Below are 27,923 nucleotides of genomic sequence, written 5' to 3'. Positions count from 1 at the left end.
AGTTTACCGTCCAAGCCAGCCCCTACAGACTATAACGTTTTTTTGGATGCATCACGACAATACTAATACTAGTTTTGTGCTCATTTTTATCTGGTGGTAGCAGATTCCGAAAATCCTCCCTATCCTATCAAGAATCCTTTCAAGTATTACTTAAAAGGTAAATAGGAAATCCATAATCTTGAATTTGGGCCAATCAGTCTGTCAATGGCCCTGTCACACTTCCTTACCCTAGCCCAGACCATTTTGTCTCTTTCTTTGAGGCTGAGCAGCAGGTGTCCATCTGGAGAGAACTGGGCAGAGAGCTGAGGTAGTCTGGAAAGGCAGGAAGTGTTGCAAAGCTCTTCAGCAGACACATATCGCTCACACTGGCAGCTGGGGCATCAGGGTCAGGCGGACAAGACAAGAAACAGAGAAACAGACAGCATAAGAGGCTGTTTACCACTTAGAGATCAAAATCTAATCATAAATTCATTTTCCTTAAATCTATCCTTTTTTACATTGTATTTGACTTTGCGGTGTACTTTTATAAGACACATTTGAATTGAAAAGTGTAAGTGATATTCACATTCCCATCTCCACATCAAGATTTCCTCCATGTTGTCCACAGGTGATATTACACGAGTGGAGGGAAGGTGACACACACTCTCTGGAGTCTGCCAGACGTACCTCACCTGTGGCACAACGCTTGTTTGCCTGAAACACACACAAACACACAAAAACACACACACAGACACAAGACATGAAAAACGACTTAAAACATACAGACCTTGTTGGAGTATTTCCCTATCTCGTCTTTTACTGATTTAAAAATGTACAGAAAAAATCGAATTAAAAAGTAAAATCATCAAGCCAGTTAGGGGTTGCTCAAATGCTTCTTGTATGTCTCCATATTTATACTTCTCCATTCACAATTTGTTGAATCTGTCCAAAGATGAACCACTGTGTACATTTGATACACTAATTAAGAGTAACTAAGGCTACTGACCTCAGGCTGGCAGTCCAACTCACTGTCAGACGTAGAGCTTTTGAAATCCAGTTCATTGTAGAAGATAAAACCAGTTCTGCACAAACATGAACCATCAGAGTGCTGGAATGCTCGATTCTTACCAATACAGGTACAAGAAGAAGAACCTGAGGAAACAAGTGTGACACAGCACTGCTATATGATCAAAATAGATATGTTTAAGTAGAACACTTTTGAAACTGTAACTTACATTTAAAACTAGAAAATAAACATAATATTTGTTCAGATACAAGCTTTTAATGTGTTCTGAGATATCTGGAAACATCTGATAGTATCCAACCTGCTGGTGAGGTGGAGGAGCTGCCACAGGGAAAGCAGGCCTTCTGAGCAGGCAGGTGGTTGAAGGTGCCAGCAGGACATGGCTGACAGTTACCCATTCTTTTAGCAAGAGGGAGGTTGCCAAAGGAGCCAGCAGGGCAGGGTATTGGTTGTGTGGATCCGGTGGGACAGACATACCCAAGAGGGCAAAGGTTACTCTTGTAGTTGTCTGTACCTGTTGGATTTAGCCACACATTTATATAAACAAAATCACAGTTTATTTGGAGTTAGGCATGAAATATCAAATGCTGTACATATAAATTGAGTTCTAGAGGATTTGTGGTGGTGAGTAAAGTACCAGAGGGACAAAAGTATCCTGCAGGACATGGAAGGCATTTTTGGATGGGGGAGAGGTACTGACGATAGGTGCCCTCGTCACACACAGTGCAGCAGCTGTTTTTGGATCCTCTGAGGCCGCTGGTGTTGACAGGCATGAAACCGCCATCGCAGGATTTCATGGAAGAGCTGTTGGCTGGACAGTGGTAGGGAAATGGACAGCTGTGGGACATGGTAACAGGGTTATTTATAAAGCTTTAACTCACACCGTGTAACATCAGTCCAAATCCATTAAGCTTTCACTATTTTAAACGTTCAAGGACTAGTGTGTAAGACTTATTGGCATACATCATATATTATATATATATATATATATATATATATATATATATATATATATATTTATTATTCACAACTATTCATAACATACTCTTTATGCATAATCACCTGAAACAACAAATCATTGTGTTGTTGTTTAGCTTAGATGAGCCCCTTTCTATCTAAACGGGGAAAATCTTCTTTTCCCTGGAGTCCACTATTTAGCATTTTGTGTTTCTACAGTAGCCCAGAAGGGACAAACCAAACACTGTCTCTAGAGAGTACCTCTCGTGTTTATAACATTACCTGAAGGCAAAGGAATGTTCTCTGCCCAACATTTGGTGAGATATGTCCATAAACAATCCTTCTACTTCCAAAACTTTGTTTGATATCTTCTAAGTAATGTATGATTCAAGATGATTCAAGATTCAATACTTTAGGAATTTGCCTCATCACAATAGCATTCACAGCTTTGTAGTTAGGACACATAATAAGAAATACACAATGTACATCATGAGTTTGCAATCCAGGTATTGCAATATTAGACATTACATGCACTCACAGTTGCTTTGGGGTTTGGTAGGAATGAGATCCTTGAGGACACAAATACCCTTCAGGACAGACTTCAGGCTCAGCAGTCTGAGGTCCACAATATGAGCCAGCTCTGCACAGCCTCTCTGTTACTGCACCTAAATTATGAGCAGATACTCATTACTGCAAAACCTCATAAATGGCCTCAGGGAGAGAGGCATTAGACTCAGAGTTTTTTCCTACAGAATCCAATATACCAAGCTAACATTATAAATTGTATCGATAACCTTACCCATGGGACATTGATAAGCGGCTCTGCAGGGAATCCCCTCCACATTGGGCTTCCCTGTAGCCCGAGGGTCTGGGCAGAAGGTTCCCCCCCGCACACAGTTCACACTGGCTGGGTGCAGCGGCTCCAGGAAGGGCCCTCTTAGTGCCCGCGGGGCAGAGGATGGAGGGTCCGGATCCACTGCACCAAAAACCAGGTGGGCAGGGACTGTTGGAGGAGTCTGTAAGCCCTGGAAAATAACAGCTTTCTGAAAACCCTATTCATCACTTTAGACACTCTAACAGAAATATAAATATATTAGCATAAAATGAACCAGAGGGGGAAGAGGTGGGGTCACCATGTCCGGGGAATCAACCACTACGGTAACAATATGACTTCACTTTGAAATATTTTCAATTATGTTTGAGGAAGAGAAAAAGAGAGATTAGAAAAAGTATTTCATTTTATAAATCCAAAACTCAATGTAATTACCATAGCCTCAAGTTTTAAATCGACTGTTCACATTATACCTCCTCGCCTCTTATCTCAGGCACGGCTCATGCACTGGTATATTAATGTACGTACAAACTGAAATTAATACAACCTAAAAAAGGTCATTCTCTTTGATCTGGCCTTACAAATGTAAATTCAAACTCACTAGAGAAATGACTAGTAGAGCATATTTTACACCCAATCATACATCAGGCACAGGGTGTCGTTGAGTAAAACGGGGGGAAATAAAGGAATCGGTTTCATTTGCATTTCAAAGGAATCTATAACAGTTTAGTTTTAATTGGTGTTTGTTGTCAGATCAATGCAGTGTGTCAGACCTGTGCTGTTACAGTGTGAACCAGGCGGGCAGGCCAGGCAGTCCCCCTTGCTGCCTGCCCCGGGGTGGGCTCGATATGTGTACAGAGGACACAGCCTGGGCCCCGTCCCTCCATTGAAGTCACTGCCAGGCAGACCATCACAGTAAAGACCAGCAGGACACGGATGAAGGACTGGGTCTCCTGCAATAGAAACATATGAATGCTAACATTTAAGAAAGAAATTGGTTTCAGATATTTTCATGGTTAGAGTATTTTATTTATTACACTGTTGCTTATCAGTTGCTTATCTTACCCTGTTAACCCTTCATGATCTCAAGCTCAGTAACCACTCTAAAGGCAGGGCTCTCTTAAGTCTTTCCAATTTGCATCCTTTGTATTTAATTCAGTCCCAGTGCCAAGATCATGCTGGTACCTACTTATTCTAGTTTACACATGAGACTAACAATGACTTCAATTAACTCCCCGACAGGAAAACAGGCAAGCAATAAGCTACTTATAAAGCATCAGGAAACTGCTCATCTAGACCAAAGAAAAGAAGAAAATCATTTTTTAACTGTCTAAGCATCGTAAACCCTTCTTTATATAATAATAAACAGCATTCTGCATTTTCCCTGAAAACATTATAACAGTATCTTTAAATAAAAAACACATTACCAACTATTTAAATATAAAGAACATTATCAACTCATACCAGGTTGACACCAATACTGAGGAGGGCAGGGTAAGCAGTCCTGTAGGCTGGCACCTCCTGGGGAGCTCCTGAAAGTGTTTGCAGGACACAACTCAGCCTCCTCTGTGCCTCCACGACAGAAGAAACCTGAAAGAAAGCATTACAATAAATAAGAATAACATTTGAACCTGTCCAAGGTGCAGAGATGAGAGAATTAATCTCACATTTCAGGGAATCTTAGAGTTAGTTATGTAAATCCTTGTATATAAATATACATTTCCATAGTTGGTTTGGGTTGTTTTCTTTCAAAAATTGCTGTACCTGCCGGACATGGACCAGCACACTGCATGCCCGACTGGCACTGGGTCATATTAGACACGGGTCCCTGAGGGGTGAAATCTGCACTCCCAGAAACACAAAGATAGCCAGCGGCACACACACCCTGGATCCTCCCAGCCCTGAAGAAAATATACACATGGTTAGTTTATTCACAAAACCACACAGAAACACATACACACATTAAGAAAACTAAATGTATCAATCATTAGATAAATAGAATTATAATTACATTGCTTCTACCATTCCCACCTCCCATATCTACGCTAATTATATTCATTCATGTTAAGGTGTTAATTGTGCTGTTCAGTGAACCATGACAGCTGAACGTGATATACTCCTGCATTCTAATTGGGAGCATAATCAGAGCGGAGATTAATGTTTGCCTCTGAGCATGTGTGTATGAAGGTATGTTCAGGATGTGCATGTGCCTAATAGTGTGTCTGTGTACAGTACTAGTGTTTCAGGATGGATGTGAATGTGAGGCAAATTTGAGAGCTTCTGCATGCAATCACATGGCTGTGGTGCATCCAGTGTACCTGCAGAACCTCCCTGAAGGGCAGGGTAAACACTCTCTCTCTTCTTGTAGCCCTCCCTGGTTTGAATGAGTATAAGTGCCATTAGGACACGGTTGAGGCACCATTGTTCCTGAAAAAGAAAATGAAGTAGACAGTTGACTAAAAGCATGATTTATTACATGTTATTACTAAAAAGGAATGTGCTGTTTTTAGTCTGAGAAGCGTTTTGTGTGTTATTTGGGAATCAGGATGGTTTATAATTTGCTATCCACTCAGTCATAAATTGTCCGTAGAGTACCTGCAGGGCAGAACGAGTGTGGTGGGCAGGGCCATGGCTCTCCCACTATGGCCTCCTCACAGTAGAACCCAGGTCTGCATGGGATGCAGCTATCTGATCCCGGGTTTGGCTGGTACTCTCCTGTGGGACAAGGCAAGGCCAGGGCAGAGCCCTCTGGACAATAGTGGCCCTAGGAGAGAATGTAATTTACAAAGGGGTTGGTATTAAACTTCAACATTTTTCATTCAAAATGTTCATAACTTTCCTCATTTGACTATTATAGATATTTGTAAATATATCATTATAATTATTACAATAATTCTTAAATTATGGCCAAAACATTTTCCGTTGACGACTAACTGGATCATCCTTGAGTCCAAGTGCATGGTATCATAAGGAAAGACACCCTGAAAACATAATGTTTTTGGCCATGGCTACCGCCAGCAAGTGGAATGAGGTTTATCAAATACAATATGAAAAACCCTTACCTTAGGACAGAGGAAGGCATATGGAGTGGTTGAGGAGAAGTCAAAAGGGCAGAAGAAACCAGCAGCACAGGGGCCACTGGGGTTGGCCAGACCCTCCGTGGAGCAGTAGTGACCAACAGGACAGGCAGAGCAGCTCTCCATGGAAACCCCTCCTATGACAACAGTGATGCAGATCAGACGAGCAGAAAAGATCAGAAACCCATTAGGACCTCTTTCAAATGCAAACGCAAGCTCCTAATTAAAAAGATGATACGGATATCAAATGATTCCATTAATTACACAATGGTGTGACTCTAACATAAAAGAAACTGCCATTTTGTGAGTAGTGTAAACAGTAGGTCTACCGATGGTGTTGCGAATACTGCCAAGAGGGCATGGAACTGGGGAGAGGCACCCTGATGGACAGTAGTGGCCCAGGGGGCAAGGGCCATTCATGGGGAACTTGTCAGAGCTCTGTGGGGTTGGCTCAATGGCTCCACCTTGGCAAAAATAACCCAGCAAACAAGAACCTAGACAAAACAAAATCCAAATTCCAAGGTTGAGTGTGTGTACATTTTATAAAAGGCTGAAATAATGTGATATATCTTTGCGTGTGGTCACCTTGTGGTGTTGAGGCTCCATATGAGCCACAGTACAGTCCAGAGGGACATGGTGTGCAGACAGAGAGAGAAAATGCACCTGTCTGGTTGCTGAAAGTCCCTAAAGGGCAGCGCTGTGGCAGGGCTGTCCCCGCAGGACAAAAATGACCTAGGAAAAGAGCACTTTGCTTATTGCTTTTACTCGACTGCAGATTTGTACATTCTTCCAGTTGCCAACATTTCTGCTTTATGTATAATGGTAAGATATCAGATTTACACTCTACATTCAAAGTGTATTTCACCACCCTCACCAGCTGGGCAGATTGAGGTCTCTTGAGTGGCTGAGGAAGAACACATGGTCCCTTCGGGGCATATTATACAGTAGGCAGCTCCAGGGGCAGGACTGTAAGTGCCGGGCTCACAGGGCACCTCGACTGCAGAGCCAACAGGACAGCTATGGCCAGCGGGGCAGAGGTAGCCATGGGAACTGTCAGATGGCATGGGGCTGGAGCTGCCACCAAGGCAAACATACCTGTAGGCATAAACAAAAGCAAAGGGAAAACTGACTTTATATCACAAATATTGCCACAGGCTGCCATCCAAAAAGTTGAACAATCTGTCAGTGAGGAAATATCATCCAAAAAATATGGATTTAAAGAATAAATGTCTTTAAAATGCATTCAATTTAAATTACATTTACACCAGGTCAATTTCTTCTCAGACATTTTATTAACAGCTTATAAACCAAACAGCAGCAGCCACACTGAAGTGCTAAAGGTGCTCTAAAGCCGGTTTTATCTACTGCAGGGCCCCAATGCAATAAATATGCGTTTCAAGTGTGGATCTTATCCTGCTGAAGACACCTGGGGGGTATACTACGAAGCAAGATTTTCGTTTAGCAAGCTAACTTCAGGGGTTTCCGGTCATACGAAGCTGGTTCACTTTTTAGCAGGCTAGATAACTTATTCTGAACGGCTAGCCTCCGGAGCAGGATAGGTTCCAGGATAAAAGCACTGCCTGCTGACCAATCAGACCTCAGTGTGCGGAGTTTAAAGCGATCAATTCATATGACAGGAGGAGAAAGGAAATACAGTTTAAACTGCGGTTGCAGGAAAGACGGCCGGACAAAATCACCGACTGTGTGAACGTGAAAATTAATAGAATATCACCTCCCATCTTCAGAGCAATCTGACTATTATAACATTAGCGTTAAGAAAGCTTACTTAAATATCTGCCACAACATAAGTAACCGGATCAAAGTAACATTACGTAGCCTAGTCCGCGGCACTGTGAGTGCAGAAGGCGATGTGTCCCATTATCATTCATATCACATGATATCACATCATAATGTATCATATATTTCCTTATTTGAGTCAGCTTCTTGAGCCGTATCTGGCGTGCAACACTCACAGTGTCACATACTGTATGCAGAAGTATTATTTTAAGCAACACATTAAGTTGACGAAACACTCGAGTCAAATGTAATTAAAGTCAGATCCACTCGTGTCTTAGACGGGGCAGCAGTGATATCATAAAACTGTTAATGAACGTATTCAAACACTTTTTCTTTTACCAGCTGTATCCTGGATAAATTAACAGCGTTCATTAACAGTTTTATGATATCACTGCTGCCCCGACACGAGTGGATCTGACTTTAATTACATTTGACTCGAGTGTTTCATCAACTTAATGTGTTGCTTAAAATAATACTTCTGCATACAGTATGTGACACTGTGAGTGTTGCACGCCAGATACGGCTCAAGAAGCTGACTCAGATAAGGAAATATATGATACATTATGATGTGATATCATGTGATATGAATGATAATGGGACACATCGCCGTCTGCACTCACAGTGCCGCGGACTGTAGGCTACGTAATGTTACTTTGATCCGGTTACTTATGTTGTGGCAAATATTTAAGTAAGCTTTCTTAACGCTAATGTTATAATAGTCAGATTGCTCTGAAGATGGGAGGGGATATTCTATTAATTTTCACGCTCACACAGTCGGTGATTTTGGCCGGCAGTCTTTCCTGCAACGGCAGTTTAAACTGTATTTCCTTTCTCCTCCTGTCATATGAATTGATCGCTTTAAACTCCGCACACTGAGCTCTGATTGGTCAGCAGGCAGTGCTTTTATCCTGGAACCTATCTATGAAAATCTTGATTCGTAGTATACCCCCCTGCTCCCTCTCCATCTGAGGATCAACAGACTCACATTTAATAGCCCAATTATTTTTCAGATTTTACAATGTATGTGTACTGCCTTGAAATTGATTTTTGAAGACAAGATATCTTCCCGGCATATCGGATCGGCCCTTTCAATCCATTTTTAAATCCTACAAATACATCCGACTACTTTCAAGGAATAAGGTGAAAGACCAATTTGCAGTAGAGAAGGACTGAAAGCAGAGGGAAAGACTGGGATATACTTTTTTAAAGAAAGAGAAGGTTAACTTAAAGCAAAACAGGTCAGTTGAAAACATTTAAGTCAACTTCAAAATGATACATGTACCCATTGGACAACACCAAAAAGCTGGGTGACATCCTCGCCCCAAATATTTAAAAGTGAAAAAGCAGAAGAACAATCGTGTTTACCCAGCACTGCATGGACGGGCATTTGAGAGCTCTGCTATTGCAGGCCTGTCACAAAACAGTCCAGGGGGGCAGGGTGGGCATCCATCAACTGCCTTCAGTCCTCTGAAGATGGAAAGTGAGCCTATGGGGCAGGGGAGCGGAAAGCCAGTTCCAGAGGGGCAGTAGTGGCCAGAAGGACAGATGTAGGTTCTGGTAGAGTTCCCCTGAAATTAGGAAAACATCTAAATATTTGAACATCAACAACATGTGTGTACAAAAATACTAACAATACATATTATTCGTATTTTGTGTGTATTTATTTTACTTTTTATTATTATGTTGCATTGTTGGAGAAGCCTGTGACATAAGATTTTCAACGACATAATTACTCTGTAGCTATGTCAGTTTGACAATAAAGAACCTTGAACCTTGATATTACTGTAAAGTAAGCATTCAGCTCGCATCCAAAGTCTACTACTTCTGTGAGGTCTCCCGAGGCTGATACTTAAAACACAGACCTTTAAAGAACACAAAACCACAATATTTTTAGAGGAGCTAGATTAATTAGATGTATTTTCAACATGATATGAATACTGAAATAGTACAAACATCATAAATATCGTCAATGCATGTTGGTTTGAGTGACCAATATGGTGGCCGAAATGTTACATCTCTGTCTGTACATTTAAGTATTTCATGCTTCCCGGTGGAACTTGAGGCTTTATTTTGTGTTAGAGAAAAGTGATTCACCACCAAGGCACCATCAATAAGGATAGCTAATTAAATGTAAATGCAGCCATATTTGATATCTTCTGAAGTTGACATTTAGTTGATGGTGCTGTTAAAAGTGAGATAATGGGTAAAAAATGAAAAAAAGGAAGCATGAATGTGCTCAGGCAATTTCCACTCAGATTTGGATTTTTTCATTATATAAAAGGTCATTGGGTCAACAGTATCATTAAGAATCCATCTCTAAGAACAAGGACCTACTGACCAACAACTTCAGATTACAAACTAACTGAGGCCACAGGGGAAAAGAACAGCACCTGATACTCAGTGGAGTTAGGGCTGGTTGATTCCCCGGGACAGAAGTACCCTCCCTCACAGAGTCCTGTTGGCTGCGACAGTCCAGGTTGAGAGCAGAACATTCCTGCAGGAACCACCAAAATAATAAAGTATTTGTCATTATTAAGATTTCAAACACTGTAACCTCTCTGTGCACATGCAGTTTATTTATTTATTCATAATTGTTATCAATTAAGGCTTGGGTTATGATGATGTAGAACAAACACTCATTCTTTCCACACCAGCGGGGCAGGGCAGGCAGGCATCCGGGCTGGAGGCTCCGATCTGGCTCTGCACAGTCCCAGGTGGGCACGGGAACTCCAGTCCTAGAGTCAGGCCGGGAGGACAGTAATATCCGACTGGACACAGAGCAGGCTGTACAGAACCTGCATCTGAGAAGAATTAAGGTGAATAATGAATTGAACACAATTCCACACCTTATGATTGTCTAATGTCCTTGACTTTGAAAAGGTACAGCTGCATAATTAAATAAATGGATGATCTGACATTGTCAAATCATTTGTCATTTAGATTAACTAAGATAAAGAAAGGTGTCCATTAGCTGTTCCTATTTTACCTCAAGATGTATTAACTCTGCTTGAATTAGTGGGATAATAAGCTTCCGAGAGTGACTTTGGACAATCCCCATAGAATAGGTGTGAATTTGTAGCTTTCATTAAAAGGGAACATATGGGCTTGTACATTTTCTGCACTAGCCAATCATTTGTGTCCTTTCAACATGTCTCTGATCATATCTGTGTCCCTTATTAAAACATGTCCTGTGGCAGCACTGCATGCTAATCTATTGTGACGAGTGAAAATGAATCACAATCTTTAATCATCAGTGTATGGATCCCTCACTATATGACTGTTGAATAAAGAAAATCCTCTGCCTCTTGCAAAAGATAGCTCAAAGACAATCAATGTTTCCCACCTTGACAGTAATACCCAGGGGAACAGGAGGTGCAGTTGTTTTGATGTGTGTTGCCAATTGCAGAGCTGAAGGTCCCTGCAGGACAAGGCATAGGGACTGGTGTTCGACTGGGGCAGAAGAAACCAGCCGGGCAGAAAGCGTTATCTGCTCTGCTAGAGCCCCGGTCACAATAAAACCCTGGCCAGCAATCACCTAAAGCACAAAAAGGATAATTACCAATTCAAATGGAGGATATCATCTTCAAAATTAATCAAATCAGGAGAAATGTCTTCCATATACCTGCTCTCAGCCCCTGTTGGCAGAAAGTCCCGGGTGGACAGAGAGATCCAGTTGTATTGTCAGTCGGGTTGGGCACGGTGGCCCCCATCAGGCAGAGGAACCCAGAAGCACACGATCCTGAAGGTTGAATCAAACCTTCTGATCCACAAAACTGACCCGCTGGACACACTAGGCATTCGCCTGCCAACACAGATTGACAGCTTTGACTTCGGGCCAAACAGCAAAACAAGCTACATGCCAGGTGGGATCAATCACAATGTCTCCAACACGGTTGCACACTGCTGGAGATGCCAATGTGTTCAATTCAACTTCATTAAGGCAATCATTCATTTCAAGAAGACCAATCATATTTTGCCAGCCTTGAAAAGGTTTTATTTTATTGTAGACAGTTCATTCAGATTTCAGTGTTTTTACGTAAAGACTAATAGGAACATCCAATTTGACTGAAGCCCTCAGGAACACCAAAACATGTCTACCTTAGCAAGGCATTAACTCTCTGAATCAATGTAACCCTAGCCCTATTATTTTTCAAGAAAGAATAATGCCAGACAGTTGCGCAATTTAATTCCATTATTTGTGTTTTTCCACAAAGGGTTTTTACCTGTGGAAGTGAGACCATGGCTGGGGCTGTAGGTGCCTTTTGGGCAGGGGACAGGCTGACTCTCCCTGGGGCAGATGTAGCCGGCTGGGCAGGGCAGAGGGTTGGAGACCCCAGTGGAGCTCCCCCTTGTGGCGCTGGGACTCGGGGACTGGCAGTGGAACCCAGGAGGACAGGGATTACACTCTTTCTGGCCGGCTAAATCCTGGAACGAGCCTGGCAAAGACATTCAAACTGTCATGAAGTCTTTGGAGAGGACAAGGGACTTTGTACAGTATAAAGTTAGTTGGTAAGAGTTATATTTATATAATGTTTTCATCCTGCTTACCAAGCGGGCATGTTTTGCAGTAATCTTTGCCTTTTCCTCTGGTCTCATTTTGGTAAGAGCCAGCTGGGCAGGGTGAGGGCACAATGCTGCCCTCGGCACAATAGTGGCCTGCTGGACAAACACCACCAGATACACTTGACATTGGAGTGGCAGTATGGGACCCCTCGAGACAGTAGAAACCTGGGGAGAAAGATTTTCATAAAATGTTTGAAAAGCTAAACATTTATATCAAGTAAGATTATGCAATGCACTAGCATGACTGAATAACTAGTCAGATTTTGACCTGGCAGGCAGGCTCCAGAGACTGCAGAGAGGCCTGTCTCTGAACAGTAGAAGCCAGGACTGCAGCTACGACACTGAGACTCATCCACAAGCCCGCTCTGCTTACTGTCAAAAGAGGCATTTTAAGGACAAACAACTTAATAGTCAAATTATATCATGATGTATTACATCACTTCAAATCTCTTGTTTTATAACTTGAATATGTATACATACAAATCATTATGTTCCAGATGCATTGTCATCTATGTGAATTTGATGACATCTTCACATTTTCAAATATGACTACTATATTCATAGAGTAACCATGCACTGTAGTAGTGTAGAGTGTAGTGTAAGAGTTCATATATTTTGTTTTGTGAAAAACAAATGGTAAGTTGTCATCACAGATAGATTATAGTATATAGAGAAATTGCAGGAAAAGCACCTGAATGTTCCTTTGGGGCATGGTTTTGGTACTGAAGTCCTCACAGAGCAGAAGAAGCCAGGAGGGCATGGAAATCCAGTTAGATTGTCTAGTGGTGAAGGTTCAGAAGCTCCACCAACACAAACAAACCCTGCAGTGCACGGCCCACTGGGGAAAGTCCTCCCTTTAAATAAGAATAATTCAAGCAAGGTTTATCACCCTAACAACAGAGCAGCAATTCACCTCTAATTGTTTCTAAAAGACATCACTAAATACCACAGCTCTTAGAAAGATAGATATTTATGAGAACAAATAACACAACACTAATAGAGTCAGGAGTGGAGTCATTGTACCTGTTCCTTTGCAGTACACCCCAGCGTCACAAAGTAGGCACTGCCATTCCTCAACCATTCCTGACTTGTTTCCATAGGTTCCTGCGGGACAGGGATGTTGATTGGCTGATCCACTGGGACAATAAAATCCTCTCTCACATGGCATTGGAATGGTCATTCCTGATGTACAGATGGGGCACAGAATGAAAAGGAATTGACTTTTGAAGTGTCAATATTATTTGCATATGTTCCTAGCTGCTTTGTAATCTAACAGTTTGTCCACCTGTCAGCTTTACCTTGATCTGGACAATGGGAACCAGCAGGACATGTCTCGCACGAGCCCTGGCCTTGTCTCAGCTGGTAGCTGCCTGGAAGGCAAGCAGTCGGTTTGACACTGCCCTGAAGCAAACATTGAATAAAACATTAGACTCAATATCTGCAGAATAACATACATGAAACATAACAATGGTGCAACAATGACAGTGGAGACGGAGACAGCCACAACACAGGAAGAAGACTGAGATGGTATGACAAAACAGGAAGAAAACATCAATTGACTTATTGTTTGCGGTAATGCACTTGTCACGACAGAAAAAGAACTATAGATAAGAAGGAAGACTCATGCAGACACATCACATATAATATTCAGCAGTGATAACAGACAATAGCTGGCAGACCAATACTGGATGGCTGACCTTCTCACAATAATGTCCCACTGAGCAGACATTTTGTTGTGGTCTCTCAGCGCTCTGCCCCTCAGGACAGTAGTAGCCTTCTGCACACCAGCCACTTGGCTCAGTTTTTCCTCTCTGGTGGCAGTAGTGACCTTGAGGACACTGCTGGCAAGCCTCCACTGTAGGGCCACCCAAGGAGCCTGATGGTTGGCACACAATTGAAAATGAACTCATAAATTGATATACAGTACTTAAGTCTTCAATTAAATATTGTTCTATATTTATCTCAATGTGCCCACAGTGTTTGTTGACTTGAAAACAAAATTGGCATAATGAAAGCACTTAAAATAGACAATGTTAATATGATGCAAAGCACATATATATTCCCTCGTCAGTTCCTAATTCATAACCATACAAAGAGCTACAGCACATTTTAATATGATTCTAGTTGTCCGCCGCAAGACAAGAATACAATTAGACGATTAAAATACTTTGTTACTGAAATTATTCATAGGCGCCCAAGGGAGATAAAAATGCTTCAATGGAAGCTTTAATTTTCTCCGCATCACTGAACTGCAATGACAGAGACCAGTTCATGTAAGGTCATGAGCGTGCAACACTGACAATGTGTGCACCAAAGAGGATTAGATGTTGTATTTCTCTGTTTAGCAATGTGTCTTATTACTCATACATCATCTCCTCATGACCAAACGAGCCCAAGGGATTAATGACTTGCCTGTTTTTAAGAAAAGATATATCAAACACAAAGTATTTTTATAACTAAATATATGATATTATGATATCAATAAAACAATTACAACTATATCAAAAAAGGGTTGGATCTCACTTTGTATGGTTCCAACAGGACAAGGCAGAGGAAGAAGAGTTCCAGGGGGGCAGTAGTGTCCCGGGGGACAAAGGGAGGCATGGGGGTTTAAAGAGCCTTTGGGACAGTAATATCCTGCCGCACAGGGTCCTGTCGGGACATCCAGACCAGTCTTGTTACAGTAAGAGCCAGCCTCACAGGGTAGGGGGAATGCAGAGCCCAAAGGACAATAGAAGCCTGAAAAATAGCCATGGAAAGTATCACTGAAATACATCAACTTCAGCAAGATCCAAAGTCCAATCAGGAGGATTAATGTTCCTAAGCCCACAGTTCCTCTAGAGATGAAGGATTTTTTCAGAATATAGCTTTTAATCCCCACACTCTTATTTTCTTCGTGTATAGCTGTTTCGTTCTTTTTGTGTGTTTCTCTTGTATGCGCACCATCACCAAACCATCTGCAGCTCCTCAAGAGAGAAGTCCATCTTTAGGCTTTCAGGTCTTTATAAATGGGAATGTGAACCTTCAAAAAACACGGTTTTTGAGCAGGGTTATTCTTTTTGAATAACCATCAGCGGTTTTTTAATGAAAAAAGTAACATTTAATGTATTATTTGAGTGTTCAAATAAAACAAAGATGAAGAGGTATTACATTGGGTTATCATGCACAGACTGTACAGATAAGATCAAATCAGTCATATGTCACAGCATTTGAGTATATGGGACAAACATGTCATGAGCAAGAAAGATAGCATGTGCACCTGAAGCAATAAACAAAGTATCACATCAAGCTAACACAGGTTCACTGTCAGGATGTACCCACCCTTAGGGCATATGTCTCCTCTGTAGGTGGAGCAGGTATAACGTGGACTCTTGAGACATGGCGGTGAGTCACTCAGAATGCTGTCTGAATCTGCCCGAGGTGGCGTTACCACTTCAATCCAGCCAGCTTTGCTTCCTATAATAGAACACAGTCAATACAACATGAGAGATGTCCCAGTTAGTATATTTGTCTTGCAGAGAGGAAACCAAAAAAGGCGTTTCTCTTGTCTCTGTAAATGCTGAATAAACAGTTCAAACTGCCAAAAGAACAAAATAAATACAAAAATGTAACACTGAAAGGAGAAAGATTAATTGTAGACTTCTTGAGGGGAAGGTTAGGCTGAAAATGCTACTGCTTTGTGGGACATTTATCAAAACATGCAAGGCTTTGTGCTCTAGTTGAATAATTTATAAAGAAATAAAGAAAGTCATGCCCTTTTAAAAGGATGCATTTGCTGTGTTATTACATCAAGAGACACATATTTTACCAGAGTTCCGGGAGTTATTGAAGCAAGACAGATTGTGAATCCAGAGGGCGGCGTCTGTCTTCGGTGTATAATCCTCCAGTATTTCACAAAGACAGCTCAATGAAGCGGAGTTTGCTCGAGGTGTGGGGCTCTCTGTATCTCCAGAGCAGAAAAAACCTGCAAAGCACAGACCTGACACAAGGAGGTCATATAAAACATGGAAAGACTATCCATCACATATTATGTCCTCCTAGTTTATCAGTTCATTATACATGTATTTAATCGCCAGAAAAAATTGTTCATGTGCACAGCAATTCAGGCATCTAGAAAAATGACCCTGCACTTAGTTGTGATTTACATCTAAAGCATGACACGTGGATTTTAAACAGTTGGCACTCGATGATAAGACTAACTCTCCTTGACTAACTGGAAACCTGGTGAAATCCCCCACCTGTGGGCTGTGAGCTTCCAACACTGACGCAGTATTTCCCTGGGGGGCAACGGCGGCATTGAGTGGGGGAGGAAGCTCCAGGCTCTGGGAGGAAGCTGCCCGCGGGACAGGGTATTGGCAACCCGCTACCTTGTGGACAGATGTGCCCCATGGGACAAACATCTCCGTAAGGCTGCGAGACAGGGGAAGGCTCAGTGGACCCCAGGGAACAAACATGTCCTGTGGTAGACAATGCTATTAGACATCTCACTGACAACCTGCAACATTCATGGGAAACTGTGGCTCAATTCAGTGAAGAAATACAGGAGAGGAAAAGACACTTGTATAACTCAATTTTCTGAAACCATTTCCCATGGTCATGCTGGTCTGTCAAACCTGGGCTGCAGGGTCCAGACGGCTCTGTCAGGCCACTGCTGTTACAGAAGGAGCCAGAGGGGCAGGGGGGGCAGTCAGCCAGGGACGTCCTGCCAGCTGATGCACTCACACTGCCCATCGGACATGGAGATGGCACAACTGAACCCTCCATACAGTAGAATCCTGGCCATGGTAATGCATATTTGAATCATTATAGGCTTCAGTTCACTTTGTATATTTGTGTTCACTTCATCAAATGTGAGTTAATTACCTGGTGGGCAGCTGTTACAAGTGTGTTGTCCAGAAACAGATTGAAATGTGCCAGGGCTACATATGTCCGGCTCAGCACTACCGAGTGGACACGCATGGCCAGGTGGGCAGCGATGGCCTGCAACACAATTAGATACATTAAAAGTTTAAACTGTCCACTCGTCCCTCCTTGTTTACATGGATAACAAAGAAATGTCAAGATATAATATGCTTCTTATTTAATGTATCATCTTAAAGACATTTGTGTTGCACTTTCTGATGTAAGAAAGCATTGCTGTTGCATTTTGCCAAACTCTATTTAGTACCATGGAAAAAAGGACTGAATAAGAGAGTGACTCTGAGCAAAATGTGTCCTGTAAGAGAAGAGAAGAGAAGAGAAGAGAAGAGAAGAGAAGAGAAGAGAAGAGAAGAGAAGAGAAGAGAAGAGAAGAGAAGAGAAGAGAAGAGAAGAGAAGAGAAGAGAAGAGAAAGCAGGCTGAGCAGGATGCATGCCCTGACTCTGAGCTGGAGACTCTTTATGGATTCTGGGCCATTTCATGTGCAAATTAGTAAGACGCCTTCTTGTTGAGCGGAGAAAATAGGTCGAGGATGCCTTTAAAAGAATATCTAGGTGTGCGTGTGGGAGGAGGAAAGCACATCTGAGACATATAATCACCTCCATGGTACAGCATATGAATAGTATGATTTGTTCTGCTACAAATCTATAGAACCAGTAACTCAACCAGGTAAAGAAAAACGAAATTTGGGGAGAAGACATAAAAAAAGGCTAACACCTCATGAAAATACCTTAACATAATAAAGATTAAAAACATTCATACAAAGGTGGGTCCTAAAGGATTGCATGCTGGTAATTAAACGGATGATCAAATATGTCAAGTTATATTTAAAATAACTCAACTAAATAGAAAAACAGTGCCACAAAACAACCAAAATAGATGGGACGTAGTTGCCGTCTGTAAAACCCATATATCTCCAACATTTATTTTCAGGAAAGCTTAAGGATTAGGTGTTCCTTCTCTACCTTCCTTCAACTTGATAAACAACAACCAACTGGAAAATAAGAAGAGGCAATGAGCTTGAGATTCTGAAGACACATGGTTCTCACAGACAAGACAAATGCCATATGGAGAATTTTGCAAACCGTTATGCAGTATGATACTACTGTATGTTTGTAAATTAAATACATTTTTCAAAGTACAGACATTTTTCCTTGTAGTACTTTTCTTATCCACTTGATGTGCAATATCATTCACTTGTGAAGTTGCACAACAGTATGACCTTTACAGGGAGAGAATGAAGTTAAGCTGGGTCTTCTGAATCAACTTCATCATGTGAGCATTATTTTTTTTAACAAGACTTACAGTACATGATCAGACATTGTGCTAAGAAACAAAGGTAAAAAAAGAAGCGCAAGGAAGTGCAAAGACTCCCCTGCTTGAACTTGAGCTGACCCCGGATGATGTGTAGTGTACCTGGCTGATGTCCAGACACTGATCCTGGCGGGCAGAACCCCCCCGGGGGACAGAGGAGGTCGGCAGATGTCTGAGCCCATGAGGGGCAGTAAGACCCCGGGTAACAAGCTGCACAGTCAGCCTCCGACTCAGCCGCAGACATTCCCAAGAAAGTGCCTATATTGGGCAGACAAATTATCATTAGAGCAAAGATCTCTCTCTCTCATAGACATATACATCCAGAGAACATGAAATAGTATGACATAATCGTGTTAAACAGTATATATATGCACCATGTATGGCTCAATTGATTCCCTTAAGGTTAAGTAGCAAGCTGACCACTTTGACAGTTTTATTGGGCTCCTATTAGCTTTTACAACCATCTGTAAAGTTCTGGATACATTAAGCCATTATATTGTACCTCTGGGGGTTTTATGGAACTGTACACTACCTTTAGAGGCAGTGTAATAAAAAGCAAGAGGTCAGACACAATAGTCATTAAGTGAAATGACAGGAGAATGATATACTTCCGTTTAGCTACATGTTCATAATAGAGAAATCATTTCCTCTTCTTTCAGAACTCTATTCAGATATTTTTTACCTGGAGGACAGGGGCTTGGCTTTGCACTCCCTTTAGGACAGTAGTGGCCTGCAGGACACACACCACCATGGAACTGACCCATGGTTGAATTGCCAGAATGTGGGGATGTTGGTGTGGTTTCTCCTGTAACTGAGACAATAGACCTTTACTGCATGTCATTACTCATTAGGTTAGTGAGTGTACTAAAAGGCCAGAGCCATTTGCTGCATTCCCAGGGAGAGATATACTACTAAGAGGAATCAGTGGAAGTGGTGGTAGTGTTCTGTGGAGAAAGAACCAGCACTGTGGAGTCAAAGGTCATGAAAATGTTAAATAAAAAAAGAAGTGCTTTGATAGAAAATATTGCATAGAAGAACATTTTTCAAGCTTGTGTCGGATGCCTTGTTTTTCTATATTACAAACTAGTTGTTCATGGTTGCCAAACACTACTTAAAGTGCAAGAACAATCAGTCTATTACCTGTATAGTTACCCCAAGGTGTGGCTGTTCTGGATCCCTCCCTGCAGTAGAAGCCTGGGTTGCACAGCCCAGGTGGGGAGGAAAGGCCAACCTCAGCGCAGTAATGGCCAGGCAAACAGGGCTGACACACTTCTACAGAAACTGCCCCTGGAACAACAGAAACACAATTTGTATGTTTGATGTAAATGATTAAAATGTGATTAATTAGGTTCAAGTGAAATAATTCAAAAAATTAAATCAATAACAAAAATTCCCAGTTTCATTGCCGATAGCTCCAGTTAAGTCAGCCCATTATGTTCAAATGTCAGTGTATCTGTAATTATTCAGTGTTTTCACCGTCTACGGAGCTGAAGGTGCTTGCAGGGCAGGGAACCATCAAGCTGGTACCCTGGGGGCAATAGGACCCTGGAGAGCAGCGGCCTCCTGTTGGGCCCTCCTCCGGCTGGGCAGAAACAGAACCATGGATACAGAGGTAACTATGGGCAGCAACATAATGAAGACAGAGACGATAGGGAGGGGGATGTGGGAGGTAGGAAGTGATAGACGAAACAGAGGGAGGCACAGCAAAAGTGAGGTTTAATTATAGAAAAGGGACACAGAATTCAACAAAAACAGGATATCTTGTAAAGTCTTTCTATTAATATGAAGTATGTGTTCAGATTGCATGTGTTTACCCAGGAGAGCAGACCCCAGTGGGAGCAGCCAGTCCAGAGGAACTACAATATCTCCCTGGAGGGCAGAGCGCACAGCCCGACTTATTGGACAAACCCATCTGCCTGCTGAAGGCACCAGCTGGGCATGGGAATGCTACACCAGACTGTGTTCCTGCAGATAAATAGCGTATAATATCTACAGATGGTCCAGGACTTAACATCACAGAACAGTTTGTGAAGGCCGTCCTTATCTTGATTATGCTCTATAATCGACATTTGCATAATTAGAAAGCCATTTACTGTTACAGCCACTTACTCTTGAGTACACACAAAACAAGAACAATATTCAACACTGTTTTGCATGCAGTACAACATGTTTTTATACCATTAATCAATCCCACTGAGCCTGAACCATTACTTGTGTCCCACATGTATTGATATCTGACAATGTTATTCACTTGTCAATATGTGTGGGAATAGCTGAACTATTGTATCCTACCTGGTGGGCAATAGTGTCCTTTCTGGCACAGCGTGGGAGAGTGAGTGCCAGAAACATGCACTGTGCCACTATCCACTGATCCAACACAGTAAAATCCTGCCGGACATTGAAAACACTCTGCCTGTGGAGAAGTAAATAGTGCTCATTATTCTATATACACAGACTAGTAACAAGAGTTTGACAACTGATGTCCACAAATGTAAACAGACATGAAACCTTTCGATGCTTGTGTTGAAGAATCTAAAAAGCTAAACTATAAACTGTTTACAGTACACAGAGTGGTTGGAGATGCTTTCAGGAGGCCATTATTTTCTTTATAATGAGTAAATAACAAAGCCTCACAATACACCCATCTTTTAAACAGTTAGTCAATAGCACTACTAGATCTAGTTTTAAAGTAAAACTTTGTTTTCAGCCAAGTATATCAAGCCTTATACTGAATAATTGAGAATTGCTGCTACTATAGGTTATTGTATTTGCATTATATAGTGGATGCACTTTGCCTTTGGGACTATAGGTCCAATCAGAATATGAGCATACTGTTCAGCCTCATCCTTCTCACCTGACCGGGTAAATCCTGGTAGGTTCCTGGTAAGCAAGGCACCTGTCTACCAGATCCAGGTGGGCACATATTTCCAGGTGAGCAGGGTATAGCGGCCTGCTGGCTGCTGTTAACTTTGCCTGGGCAGTAATAGCCCGCTGGACAGATATGAGAAGGGAAAGAGAGCCCTCTGGTGACACACAGGAAACCTACAAAACAAATTGAGCAGTGTTGAGCAGCCGCACACGTCGTGTGAAGGGATTATCCCACTGATAAATCAAGTTATGTAATGAATACTTTATCTTCTGGCAGATAGAAGGCACATAATTAAACACTAATGTATGCAACATAAATTAGTCCCAACCTGGAGGACAAGTCAGACAGTCGGAGAGATAACGGTTTCTGGTTGTGTTGCTGTAGCGTCCTATAGGACAGGGCACTGGTGCTGAGGAGCCCTGGGGACAGTAATGACCTTCAGGACATCTGTCCCCTGTCGTTTCTCCATCCTCTGGTGTGGGTGACCAGGCCCCAGAGAGGCAGTAGTACCCTGCTTCGCATTGGCCTGTTGCAACACTCTTCCCAGGAGACAAACAGAAGGAGCCTGGTTTGATGGGAAAACGAGTGAAATTGAGTGGAAGGGAAAACTACCCTGAATTACCCAGCAAAGCGGAAAATGGGGGAAAAGGCACTGCATACCGTATTAATTCAAGTTTCGGTGCAGCATTTGTTTGATTTATGTTAAAAACAGTTATTAATAAAAGTTGCTTTTTAAAGTTGAATTATTCTGGCAATACAGTGTTTAATTTCCATGGACCGTCAAGGTCGTCTTAAACTCTTAGTCAACAACAACAACTTTAAGGAAGCTCATAAACATTGGCAGTAAATGGTGTGTGACCTGGAGGGCAGGGCAAGCAGTCCTGGGGTTGTGCCATCCGAGTGTGGGGGTTAATGGAGCCAGCTGGACATGGGTACTGGTGTTTGGACCAGGTCCCGGACGGGCAGTAATGACCCACTGGACACTCATAAGTCCTCGACAGAGAGCCATTATTGCCAGGACAGTAAAAACTATCCAGACAAAACAAAAAAGGATGGAATAATTTAGTTCTTGGCTACTAAAAGTGGCATTGAAACATGAATATACTGTTCCTATATATATATATATATGTATGCAGTGCTCGGGGGGAATTCATTTATGTGTGTAAAACATCGACTCTTTAAAAGGTTCATCATGTTTATATGTGACAATTTATCTATGTTTATGGTGCAGTGTGACTGCGTATGGCTAACAAGAGAGTTTACCCCTGGGGACAGGCACCGCAGCCGGCTCTGCTGTCCTCCGTACTGATGGTTCCCAGAGGGCACTGCTGAGGAGCCACAGAGCCCTCAGAGCAGTAATATCCTGGATGTGTGAAGGCAAGAGTCATGAAAGTGCTGCACACTCAAGTGCACACACAGAGACACGCACAATCTACAGGGGATAGGGTTCAGTATCCACTGTCAACAGAGTAGCTGCTTATGTCAAGCCCTATTAAGTCAAAAGGTGTTGTTTACCTGGTCACTAAGCTTGTTCTGGGTTTATGTAAATGTGTAACCTAATTTTGTACCGCACTTCTTTTGTATTTTATATAATGCTTAAGAAATTGCGTCTTGCTACCATTGCCTGTAAACAATGGAAACCTTATTACTCTATCCCCATGTGTTCTGTATTGACTCTCTTTGTGCATTTTCTTTAGAGAGTTTGTAATTATTTGTTTTAATATTAAATACAGATGTCTTGATTTGAAGGGATCTGATTACCTTTTGGGCACGGTCCTCCCCGGCTGTCTATCAGAGGAGGGTCAGGGCGATCTGCACCCCCCAGACAGAAGAAACCTTCCCAGCATTCCCCTGAAGGGACCGAAAGCCCTGCAGCATCGCAATAGTAACCAGGGAGACATGGCTGGCAATCCTCCTGAGAGGGGAAATTAAACAGACAGAGAGAGGAAGGTAAAGAGAGAGATGGGCAGTTAGAAAATGAAAGAAAGAAAGTGCCTCATTGTAACATTGATTTGGGATTAGATATTGATTGGCTGTCACACTGAAAGACAGAGGAAACATGTAAGTACTTCTCCTCTTAATTGTATACTGATTAGGGTGCATGTAATGTAGCAGGACCATACATTTGTTTTGAAAGTACAGTATTTAAGACATCCATGTTTTATATTAAATATTAGGAAATAATGAAAAAAAAGAAATGACTACATAATTAACAGATAATTAATATAAATGAATACATATTTTAATGGATCATTTTGTTTTATAATGTCGCATCATTCATTCTTTGTCTGTCTTTTAAGATAAACAGGGAAGAGCCAATTATGTGGCTGGCTGTTGCTATGAATACAATAAATATATACCACATTTCTTTATGTATTCATGAGAGTATGAGTATTCATTTCATGTCCTATGAATCACTGATTATCCTCATGTGATGCAGGAAACAAATTATATTTAGTTGTTGAATATTTGTTTTCATTATTAACACCAAAAAAAAAGAATATTGTAAAAGATACATGTAAGTGCAATATTGATTCACAGTGACCTGGGAGGCTAATTTGGTGAGATCAGAGAATGTTCCACGTGGACAGGGCAGAGGATTTATGGCGGCTTGGGGGCAGTAATGACCAGCAGGACATGGCCCTCCCTCTTCTGATGAGACACAGAAAACAAAACTGCCATTTGTCAACAATCTCCAAATAGGAACATTGATGGAGAACGACTTCCTCACATAATAACAAGGCTGACAATTCCATATTTCCTGAATGTGTGAACCTGCGGTAGATATCTGGTAAATATATTTATCACCTGCAGCCCGTGACAGGGGTTGTGGAGAGGTGTTTCCATGTGAGCAGTAATATCCTTCTTGACATTGTCCAGTGACAGCTGTGCCATTTCTGGAAGAGCAGTAATGGCCGCCGTCACACTGCCTGCACTGAGAAACGGACCAGTAGCCGGGGTCAGGGCCATAAGTTCCTTCTGGACAGCCTCTTAAGTCAAATCCAGTTCTTTCAGGGCAGTAAAAGCCTGTAAGCCACATAACAGTCACAAAAAACATTTATAAATAAAAAGGATATGAAAACATTATCAACACTTAAGTAATATGATTGGTTTCAAGGACATACGATACAACAAATGACAGACCTGGAGGACACAAGTACAGAGAGCCAGACACACAGTACCAGCCTGCCACACATGGCTCACACTCAGTAGCATGTGTAACAGCAACATATGTCCCTGGTTTACAAGGCAGAGGTTGAACAGTGCCCTCTGGACAGTAGGAACCCTCAGGACATGGTCCCCCTGTCATTCCATCAGTAGGGGTGGGTGTGACGGCTCCCTCAACACAGTAATATCTGCAAAAGTAACATGAAATGAGACTGTGAGCATGACAGAAAGAAATGCAATAACAAGGACAACATTTTGTATTTCTTATGTTAATCAGAGTGCGGTATACCCCCCACTGCAAGGCCCACTAGGTTTAGTGAGACCAGCAGAGTCGCAGTAAAACCCCCCCAGACACAGTTTGCAGTCTTCCTGGATACGCAGTCCTGAGCTGTTTGACCAGCTGCCTTCAGGGCAGGCCATAGGAGCTGTTGTGCCTGTTAATATGAAACAAACATTAAGAGAACTATTAAAAGACTATTAAAAGATGTTACGAACAATGGAGTTATTGGGTTTGGCAATGCAATATAGTGTGAACATTTTTTACACACTTTTATAAGACATAAAGGGTAACTAAATAAGTGAGACATACAAGAGCATGTTGCTGCGTGCAGAGTTGATAAAGTCAGAGTTTGCCCTACAGCAGTATTTCTAAAGCATAGGTCAGTGCCCCAAGTCTGAGAGGACAACAAAGTGCACACATTAGTTTGAAGAAAACTGTATCGCAAGTTTCAAGATAAATGTTGTCAGTACTTCCTGTAGGCCACCAAATGGTAATTACAGTAGCATGAATAAAACATTGTAGCCTGTGAATTTGACGGGGTAAAATGTTAATAGCCTAAAACAGTATATATTTGGTTACATTAACCTACGAATCAAGTGTTGGATTTAAAAACATTATTTGTAAAACTTGGGACGTTTATAACACAACAATATAGCAGCAATGAAGCAGCTGATGGCTAATGTAATGAAATGTAATGTAGCATGGCTGATGCAAGCCAGTAACCTGAGGGGCAGTATTGACCAGGTGGACACAGGGAACCTGAGCGTCCATCAAGTGGGCTTGGAGAGGAAGCCCCCTTTCTGCACCAATAACCAGCATTGCATGGTCCTATAGGTAGTAGAATATAACAACACGTAATTATGATACAGTAATGTAGATAAAACCACAGCTCCACAGTACATGCTACCTAGTACAAATGTTGGGTTTAACGACTTGACCAACAAAATTTGCTTTTCAGCTTTTAGTCTCGGATATACTGTACAGATACTTGAATGGAATGGCTGACATGGAGGATTAAGAAAAATGTGCAGTGGTCTTTTAATTTTTTTCAGAGCTGTATCTCTAAACCAAGGAAAATAATCAGAATCCCATTATTCGTCCCACAGAGGGGACATGAACATTGTAACAGCAAAAGTGAGGAAACTACTCAGCGGTGAGTAGGAGCTGCTGTAACAAGGCTGCCACTCAAGCGGCACCAGAACTTAATGACAAAAATACTGTAAATCCATAGCTTTTTGCGCTAGAGTTAGGTTAAAGGAATAGGTTTATTCACCGTTTATAAATATGTTGCTGAATATTTGTATGTACAGTACATATCTGCTATGTATGTGATGATAACACGCCTTGCTTTTTTACAATGATTATGTTTCAAATCAGATTCTCCCATGTGGGTCTTAACTTTACTTAAAACATTAGACTGTAATTCCAACAATCTTTCAATGTCTTCTCATGTTAAACATTATGTGTTGTTAGATAAGCCATCTGGGGGGTTTATGTAAAGATCAGAACAGCTTTGGTCCTGTGTACACTGTTTATATTGACTCGCTATTAACACACTTGGGAAAATGTTGTTATTCATTTCCTCCTCAGCCATAATGATTTCAAAATTCTAGTTTGTTGCATAATGACATACATAGCAGTCCCTACTACCGCTTAAAGTAATGGTGTAAGAAAAAAGGAAAAGGGATTAAAAGAAGAGGTCGCCCTCTTTCTCACCTGCCGGCTCTGACAGGCCCACAGAAGGACAGAAGTGTCCCGCAGCGCAGGGCATGCAGGCTGTGAGGCTGGCAGTGTGCACTCTCGGGTTGAAGGAGCCACTGGGGCAGGGGTGTTGGTCGGGCATGCTTGTACCTGCAGGGCAATAGTGTCCTTTGGGGCAAGGCCGCAAAAAAGAGGCATTGGCTAGTCTCAAATCGCAGTAGTACCCTTGACAGAAGAAAAACACACATATTTGAATAAGCATTATAAAAAATACTTACAAAAACAATTGCATTTGTAGAACACTTCTTTCAACAAACTTGTAAAGTGCTGTATACAGTGCAGTTCATTCTTATTTGAACAATGTAAAGTATTTTGCCAAGGTTTTTAAATGTTCTGTGTAAATTAAGTTTTTATACATTTTTATTCTTGTTATATAATACATTGAACAGGTGCATGTGAGTGAGTCATCAATTTCATAAATGAACACTTGCTGGGTTGCTGAGGGCTGTTTTCATTACACTGTCTTCAGTACATCAGAAATGCCACAAGGTCAACAGCAGTGTTTAGAAAGAAAATAAATACATCCTTCTGTAGAGAAGATAAAAAAGAAGAGTAAAGCGCTCTTATACCTGCGCCACAAACGGTGCAGGCTGCCTGTTTCTCTCTGTCCTGGTAGGTTCCTGACGGGCAAGGCTCTGGAGTGGCACTTCCCTGCACACAGAAGTGACCTGGAGGACACGGCAGAGCTGTAGCCACTGTCTGACCAGGCGGGCACCAATAGCCTAGGTGACAAAACATAAAATAGAGCAAAGTGTGCAAGGATGGAAAGGAGGTTGGAGCCGAACAAAGAATGAATCAAGCACATGTAACTTTATGAAAAAGGCAACTGCCGAACACTTTTAAACAGTTTATTTTAAACCGATGAGACATAATACAATGCATGGACTACCTTGGCTGCAGGGTCCAGTTGGAGCCCTGAGACCTGCTACTCTGCAGTAGACACCTGCAGTACACGGCTGACAGCTCGCCTCCCTGGTTAGACCTGGCACTGGGGAGAAAGTACCCGCTGGACACAACTCTGGCTCTCCAGAGCCCTCAACTGCAGAGAGAAAAAGTCATTCATTCAGCCTTTCATTCCTTTCCTTTCCTTTACATACCAATACTTATTCTAGACTCCCAGGATACACTGAGTCAAAAGCATGAACAAACTCCACACAGGTCAACAGTAGACAGGCTAACAAAAGTTGACTCAAGATGACTCACTCTCATACCCATGGGTAATTAGGTTGACAGGTCTACTTGAGTCATAGCTATGACTATGCAATAACTTTGAAAATGAAATGTAATACAGCTACTTAAGAGTCTTAGGTTCATGTCATTTGCATATCTTTGGACTGCAGAAAGACATTTGAAAATAAAAAAAATAAAAACAGGGTTAAAGGCT

The 27,923-nt window shown here is 41.8% G+C and overlaps 1 protein-coding gene across 1 annotated transcript in view; it reads right to left on the bottom strand.

Moving 5' to 3' along the window:
* Positions 1–223: 223 nt before the first annotated feature.
* Positions 224–27,923, bottom strand: part of LOC117470556 (zonadhesin-like) — a 40,764-nt gene continuing 13,064 nt past the window's right edge. The window contains exons 33-84 of the mRNA XM_034115376.1: positions 27,429–27,578; positions 27,109–27,261; positions 26,495–26,704; positions 25,502–25,606; positions 24,788–24,932; positions 24,475–24,686; positions 24,139–24,357; positions 23,876–23,982; positions 23,092–23,245; positions 22,594–22,693; positions 22,190–22,359; positions 21,659–21,895; positions 21,316–21,503; positions 20,754–20,874; positions 20,276–20,426; positions 19,938–20,077; positions 19,602–19,748; positions 19,144–19,272; positions 18,564–18,719; positions 17,093–17,209; positions 16,843–17,004; positions 16,468–16,686; positions 16,038–16,208; positions 15,551–15,685; positions 14,753–14,968; positions 13,927–14,105; positions 13,528–13,630; positions 13,253–13,411; positions 12,921–13,083; positions 12,498–12,601; positions 12,215–12,394; positions 11,890–12,102; positions 11,289–11,468; positions 11,010–11,201; positions 10,318–10,467; positions 10,057–10,160; positions 9,032–9,234; positions 6,744–6,964; positions 6,455–6,601; positions 6,199–6,363; positions 5,855–6,006; positions 5,388–5,556; positions 5,111–5,219; positions 4,557–4,693; positions 4,257–4,382; positions 3,554–3,745; positions 2,760–2,936; positions 1,704–1,814; positions 1,305–1,517; positions 986–1,131; positions 672–693; positions 224–372 (exon numbers count right to left, since the gene is read on the bottom strand). Coding sequence (XP_033971267.1) covers positions 224–372; positions 672–693; positions 986–1,131; positions 1,305–1,517; positions 1,704–1,814; positions 2,760–2,936; positions 3,554–3,745; positions 4,257–4,382; positions 4,557–4,693; positions 5,111–5,219; positions 5,388–5,556; positions 5,855–6,006; positions 6,199–6,363; positions 6,455–6,601; positions 6,744–6,964; positions 9,032–9,234; positions 10,057–10,160; positions 10,318–10,467; positions 11,010–11,201; positions 11,289–11,468; positions 11,890–12,102; positions 12,215–12,394; positions 12,498–12,601; positions 12,921–13,083; positions 13,253–13,411; positions 13,528–13,630; positions 13,927–14,105; positions 14,753–14,968; positions 15,551–15,685; positions 16,038–16,208; positions 16,468–16,686; positions 16,843–17,004; positions 17,093–17,209; positions 18,564–18,719; positions 19,144–19,272; positions 19,602–19,748; positions 19,938–20,077; positions 20,276–20,426; positions 20,754–20,874; positions 21,316–21,503; positions 21,659–21,895; positions 22,190–22,359; positions 22,594–22,693; positions 23,092–23,245; positions 23,876–23,982; positions 24,139–24,357; positions 24,475–24,686; positions 24,788–24,932; positions 25,502–25,606; positions 26,495–26,704; positions 27,109–27,261; positions 27,429–27,578 — 8,180 coding nt within the window. The remainder of the gene's footprint in view (positions 373–671; positions 694–985; positions 1,132–1,304; positions 1,518–1,703; positions 1,815–2,759; positions 2,937–3,553; positions 3,746–4,256; positions 4,383–4,556; positions 4,694–5,110; positions 5,220–5,387; positions 5,557–5,854; positions 6,007–6,198; positions 6,364–6,454; positions 6,602–6,743; positions 6,965–9,031; positions 9,235–10,056; positions 10,161–10,317; positions 10,468–11,009; positions 11,202–11,288; positions 11,469–11,889; positions 12,103–12,214; positions 12,395–12,497; positions 12,602–12,920; positions 13,084–13,252; positions 13,412–13,527; positions 13,631–13,926; positions 14,106–14,752; positions 14,969–15,550; positions 15,686–16,037; positions 16,209–16,467; positions 16,687–16,842; positions 17,005–17,092; positions 17,210–18,563; positions 18,720–19,143; positions 19,273–19,601; positions 19,749–19,937; positions 20,078–20,275; positions 20,427–20,753; positions 20,875–21,315; positions 21,504–21,658; positions 21,896–22,189; positions 22,360–22,593; positions 22,694–23,091; positions 23,246–23,875; positions 23,983–24,138; positions 24,358–24,474; positions 24,687–24,787; positions 24,933–25,501; positions 25,607–26,494; positions 26,705–27,108; positions 27,262–27,428; positions 27,579–27,923) is intronic.

This window comes from Trematomus bernacchii, unplaced genomic scaffold (genome assembly GCF_902827165.1).
Source record: "Trematomus bernacchii unplaced genomic scaffold, fTreBer1.1, whole genome shotgun sequence".
NCBI classification, from domain to species: Eukaryota; Metazoa; Chordata; class Actinopteri; order Perciformes; family Nototheniidae; genus Trematomus; species Trematomus bernacchii.
This window is presented reverse-complemented; position numbering and strand designations above follow the sequence as displayed.